This window comes from Triticum urartu, chromosome 3 (assembly GCF_003073215.2).
Source record: "Triticum urartu cultivar G1812 chromosome 3, Tu2.1, whole genome shotgun sequence".
NCBI lineage: Eukaryota > Viridiplantae > Streptophyta > Magnoliopsida > Poales > Poaceae > Triticum > Triticum urartu.
Genome location: NC_053024.1, coordinates 711,731,280 through 711,737,099, shown reverse-complemented (window position 1 = coordinate 711,737,099; position 5,820 = coordinate 711,731,280). Strand labels below are relative to the sequence as shown.

The window sequence follows — 5,820 nt, the reverse complement described above, 5'->3', positions numbered from 1 at the left end:
CTCTCGTTCCTCCGCCGCATGCAACGATCATCATTGGTCACCAACGCTCAACGAAGCGTCTTGGGCCAAAGGGTACATCTTCAACAACTACGAGTCTACAGAGGCTGACATCAATGCTTGATGAAGTCCTAACCTAGGCGTGACTGGAAACGAAAACAGATCGAATGAGTCAATGATAAACATGACAGACATGAAGGGAATCATCTGTATGCGTCAATGTGTATGTGTGTATCGTGGTGTCCAATTTACCTCACGACAAACCAAGGTCATTTGGAACGACTGATCGGCAGATAGTCCACGACAAAGCGCTCAGGGCTTGAAACGGCGGCTGGATGCTATCAAGCCCCGCCCTAGTACCGACGGTGACAAGATCTGGGAAGAACTAATCAGGAGCGGAAGGATCCATCGATTAGTTATTTCGGAGAACTCGGGCTGCATACGTGCGGTTATTGGCTCGGCTACCATCTTGGGCTTGGACCTTTCTGTCGTGTGCGTAGTAAGATGTACTCCCTCCGTTTTTATTTACTCCGCATATTAGAGTTGACTAAAATCAAACTTCCTAAAATTTCACCAAGTTTATAGGAAAGAATATAAATATTTACCATAACAAATCTATATGATGTGAAAGTACATTTGATAATGAATTTAATGGTGTTGATTTGTTATTGTATAGGTTAATATTTTTGTTTCTATACTTTGTCAAAGTTTACAAAGTTTGACTTTGACCAAAACTAATACGCAGAGTAAATAAAAATGGAGGGGGTACTATTTGATAATGGAGTGGACTATACTAACAAATGTACCAACATAAAAGTAGTACATGTCCCTGCTCCTAATTGTTGAGGGGGTGGGGGTGGGGGGGGGGGGCTCAAAAATATTGTTGAAGCGGGCTGAACCATAGAGGGTTCTGGCCCCCGCTCGGCCCCCGACTGTCTTCGCCGCTAGCGCGGAGGAAGGCCGAATTTAGAAGGTCCGGCGACTTGTTTACTATGCAAGTAAGGTCATCACCGAGTTTAAGCAATGATATCCTCATTATCAGAAGCTAGTCTATGGCGTGTTCATGACGTCCGAGAAAGCTGATTCACTACTTACAAGACCACCTGGTCATTGTGGTCATTAGTGCCCCCTTGTCAGATATCATCGGCAACAGGGACGCCACTGGCCGAGTGGGAAAATGGGTCAACGATCTAGCGGCTCACGACATCATCTATGAGCCGCCTAAGCCATCAAGTCTGAAGCTCTAGCTAGCTGATTTCATCATCGAGTGGATTGAAACCCAGTCCCTGCCGACCAAGGTGAAGTCAGAGCATTGGATTATGTACTTCAACACCTCCAAGATGCTCGCAAGCTCGGGGGTTAGCGTCGTTCTCATCTCTATCGAATATGACAAGCTCGACTACATACTTCAAATCCACTTCAGGGTGTTCAATAAATGTTGTCGAGTACATAACATTGTTGCACAACTTGTGAATTGCCGCATCACTTGGTACTCGCCGTTTGTTGTGTCATGGACACTCGAATCTGGTGGTGCAACAAATCATAAAGGAGTGCGACGCGAAGGACCCGACCGTGATCGCATATCGTGAGGCAGTGCGCGAGCTCAAAAATCATTTTGGAGGCTTGAAACTTAGCACGTTCGCCGTGATCATAACGGGATGCCCTTGAAAGTCCATGACAGCACGATATGCGCCAAGCTATCATCAACAGCGAACTTCACAAGTCCAATGTTACTGGAGTTATGTTCCTCCAGAAAAAAAAATGGCGAGACGGAGCAGAGTAAAACGGCGTTGAATAGTCATGATTCCGAAATGTGCGGTTCTCTTTGATGAATAAAAAACTAATTGTCAAGAGTGGGATTTGAACCCACGCCCTTTCGGACCAGTACCTGAAACTGGCGCCTTAGACCAACTCGGCCATCTTGACGTTTGTTCTCAACAACGAAATGTAGATTCATATTATTTGGTTCGGTAAAAATGTTTGCAGCGAGAATGCGATTCGACGTGCTACTAGTTTGCTCCCTCTACCCCAGTCTCTGGAGGTGAAGCTAGTGTGGCAGCAGGAGCGCCGTACTGTACCACATGGTGGCTTCAGCTTTTATTTATGCGTGGCAGCTGCATGCATGGACTACATCGGAAACCCCACAATGTCGCGCCTTCCCGAGGAAAATACGTGCAGCCGCAGGCAGGCACACACATGCAGCAGTATCTTCTCTTTATCATCGTGCTCCGCAGCTCCACTGCGTGCATGCCTAGCTCCTTCCCAGACACAGCATCTAGCCATTGTGCACAAGGCCGTGTCAGGCCGGCCAGCTCCACCCACAACATGGACCAGCAGATAGTCCAATGGCTTTGTTTCACAGTTGGGTCTGCGTACGTGCCATTGTGATCAGAGCGTTCGATCTCTATATTCAGCTCAACAATGATTCATCAAAGGATCGTTCATTCTCATGCTCATTTTTCTTCGCAACCACCTGCCATCTTTTGCATGCACTACCAGAAACCATTGCATATACTGCTCGATCGCACAACTCGCACAATGTGATACGGACTAGAGTAGGAGTACTAATTAAAACAGACCCAAAAAGATGTTGGCAACAACGATCTACTTCCCCGTATGTAACAGGAGGACGAACGTGAACGGTGATGATACTACAAGTAATGGTGATGACTCGAGCTCGCAGGATGGTTCGGGGCGGCGCGTGAGTCTGGGAACACGCCCCACGGCGAGAGCATCTGCTCGGCATGCTGCGCGTAGTGCCCCACCTGGCCTGGATGGCCGCCGGGGCCCCAGCCCGGAACTCCGCCGTAGGCAGCGACGTGGCCCACGTCGGCGGCGCTCGCGGCCACCATCGCCTGCTGCTGGTGTTGCTGCTGCTGCGGAGGCGGCGGGGGTGATGTTGGTGGGCGCTTCTCCTCCTCCTGACGACCGCCCCGGCCATCATCGCCTTCGACCGCCGCCTCCGCCTCCACCGCGGGCAGCCGGTGCACCTCGGCGGTGACGAACGTGGCGGCCACCAGCACGACGCCGCCGTCCGCGGCCGTCATCTCCCCGGCGAGCGTGCCGCCGACCACCTGCCCGTCGCCCCCCGCGAGCGACACCGAGAACGGCGTCGGGGCCGCGCCCGCGCCCTCGCCGGCCGCCGGCAGCACCGTCCCGGAGAGCGACAGCACGTCGAACCGCCCATCCAGCCGGACCGCGCGTGAGGTACCTGCCGAGGTCGACAGCCGCAGCGTGACGGCGGCGAGCGCGCCGCGGCCGCAGAGCACGGACACGCCCACCCCGCGGCGCCGCGCGAAGGCCGCCACCGCGCCGGCCACGTCGCAGCCCGCGGCCAGCTCCAGCACCACCGGCCGCATCGCCCCCGCGCTCTCCCGCACCACCACCACCGGCGGCTTCGGCTTGTTCCTCGACCCGGGCGGCCGGCCCCGCGGCTTCGTCCGCGCGCTCGCGGGGGTCGCCCCCTGCGCCGACGCCTGCGGCTGCGGCAGCAGCGCGAGCTCGGGCGCCGGCGCGGGCTCGATCAGCCCCTCGTTGCCCGCCATCGGAGTCGAAGCTAGCAGGTGGTGGAGGTTTATATACGAGCTAGTACGTGCTCGCACTTGACTTGAGAGTACCACTACAGTGGGATGAATAGTGAAAGAGCTCCTAGCTGAGCTTAAAATACGGGAACAAGAAGGTGGGAACAAGTTTACTTATAGCGGGGAAGACGACGCATCTTGCTAGCGGGAGCGAGACGGGCCACGGATCCGTTGGCTTGTCGCACGAGTCTCGGCGCACGCAGGGATCGAGGCCCCGAGACCGAGACGTCCAATCGGAGGCGTTGGGCTTGGCCATCGCCCGCTGCCAAGGTGCCAATGCCGCTTTTCGGCTCCGGTCTGTCTCACGTCAAATCAACTCAGGATGAAACGGCACGAAGCGACAGAGACTTTCTTTCGGCCGAGGTTAGTTAGTTATCAGCTGGGCTCCGGTTAATAACAGGCTTCGTCGTTCACAACGACACGGTCCACAATCAGGTTAACAAATTTCCATGAAGTTTCCAAAATTTCAATGAAGTTCTCAAAATTTCTCATATTCGTACGAACCTCAAAGCAGCCCGGGATCAGTTGAGGAGGAACGAGCCGAATCGATGGTTTTCGCTGAGTTGGGTGTCAAGTGCAGATCTTGCAGATTCGCGTCGGAGCCTTTGCCCCGCCGGCGATGACGACAAGGCCCTCCACCACGCCATCCGCCGCTCCTACACACCCGTGGAGTGGAGACGCCTGCTGTGGTCGCCATGAAAATGTGGCATCTCTTCGCACAGGGCTCGAGAAGTCCCAGCGCTTGGCGATGCAGATGGCAGCGGCAGTGGAGAGAGCCGCACAACTCCTGATGGAGCAGAACTGCATCGTGCTCCTCTGTGTCGGACAACAATGACGATGATGATGATGTATTCGAGCCGTTGAAGTCCATGCCGAGGACAACCGCCAAGACCTCAAGGGGAAGCATCCGACGAGGAAGTGGTGAAATCCGGCCGCCCTATCTCTTAGTTTCAATTAGTATCTAATTTAGTTAAATGATGAACTCTAGGGGCTGGCCCTTTTGGATCCGATTGTGTAGTTTTTATGTGTTATTATATCTATGTCGCATTGGACTATGTTTATAGGTCATTTATGTCGGATTGCTATGTTCATATGATGATCTACGCACAATATGTCGTTTCCATGATTTTGTATGAATTTGGGGTAGGACATATCCGAGATGTGGCTATGGAGTATGAGAAATACAGTATGCTCGGTTACCTCCAGCGAACACGTCCGGATGTGACGGCGGGCATAGGGGGCATATTAGATGACCACGTTTGTAGATGCTCTAAAGCCAATTCCAACACGACGACCCATTTCGTCCGCCCGCGTTCGTTTGGGTCCATGCGAATGAAAAACACGGCCCATGCGGCGACGTAAATGGACATATGTCTTTTTTTATCAACCGCCATCCATTTACTAGTAGAAAAATGACCTTACGTGAGACACATTAGTCTCGGTTTGATTTTGGCCATGTACTAATGGTATCATTAGTTCCGGTTCGAACGACTATGCATTAGTACCGGTTCGTGTTGAACTTTTAGTACCGATTCGTACCATGAACCGGTACTAAAGGGGTGGTGGCAGGCTGGCATCAGGCCAGGGCCCCACGAGGACCTTTAGTCCCGATTTGTGTCACAAACCTGCACTAAATGTTAGACTTTTAGTCTCAGTTTGTGTCACCTAGGGCAATTTTCAAACTCTACCCCCCCCTCCCAACCGCCTTTTCAGTTTTGAAAGAAAACCAAAAGAAAATGAGAAAAACCTCAAAAATTAAAATTCTTCGAGATATAGTTATGTTACTACACATCTACTAGTTAGGTAAATTTAAAAACATAGGTTTCAACATGTTTTGCAAAAAAGTGTGATGAAAAACTAAAACGACTATATCTTTTGCATACGATGTCGAAAAAAACGTATAATATATCAAAATGTTCAGCACAAAAATCCGCATCTGATTTTGACCGATGTAGGCCGTTTTACAAATTTTTAGAATCCTCAAATTCTAAAAGGAAAAAAAGATATGCTTAAATTTCAATTTTTTTGAATTTTGGTTAAATCTGGTCAAACTGTGGTCAAACTACTTATTCAAGAAATATTAGTGTTACTAAATAATTATTCAAGAATATTAGTGTTACTAAATAATCATTTTAGTTTTTTTGAATTTTGGTCAAATCTGGTCAAACCATGGTCAAACTACTTATTCAAGAAATATTAGTGTTACTAAATAATTATTGTTTTTTAAATAATAGTTTCAAAA

The 5,820-nt window shown here is 50.4% G+C and overlaps 1 protein-coding gene and 1 non-coding gene across 2 annotated transcripts; both read right to left on the bottom strand.

Annotated features, from left to right (window-relative positions):
• Nucleotides 1-1,842: 1,842 nt before the first annotated feature.
• Nucleotides 1,843-1,923, bottom strand: TRNAL-CAG. Its single transcript has one exon. It is a non-coding gene; the product is annotated as a tRNA-Leu (tRNA).
• Nucleotides 1,924-2,442: 519 nt separating this feature from the next.
• On the bottom strand, nucleotides 2,443-3,672 carry LOC125549344 (AT-hook motif nuclear-localized protein 29-like). Its single transcript, XM_048712781.1, has one exon. It carries the CDS (start codon nucleotides 3,540-3,542, stop codon nucleotides 2,649-2,651), a length of 894 nt encoding a protein of 297 aa, XP_048568738.1. The 5' UTR covers nucleotides 3,543-3,672; the 3' UTR covers nucleotides 2,443-2,648.
• Between the last annotated feature and the right edge of the window lie 2,148 nt (nucleotides 3,673-5,820).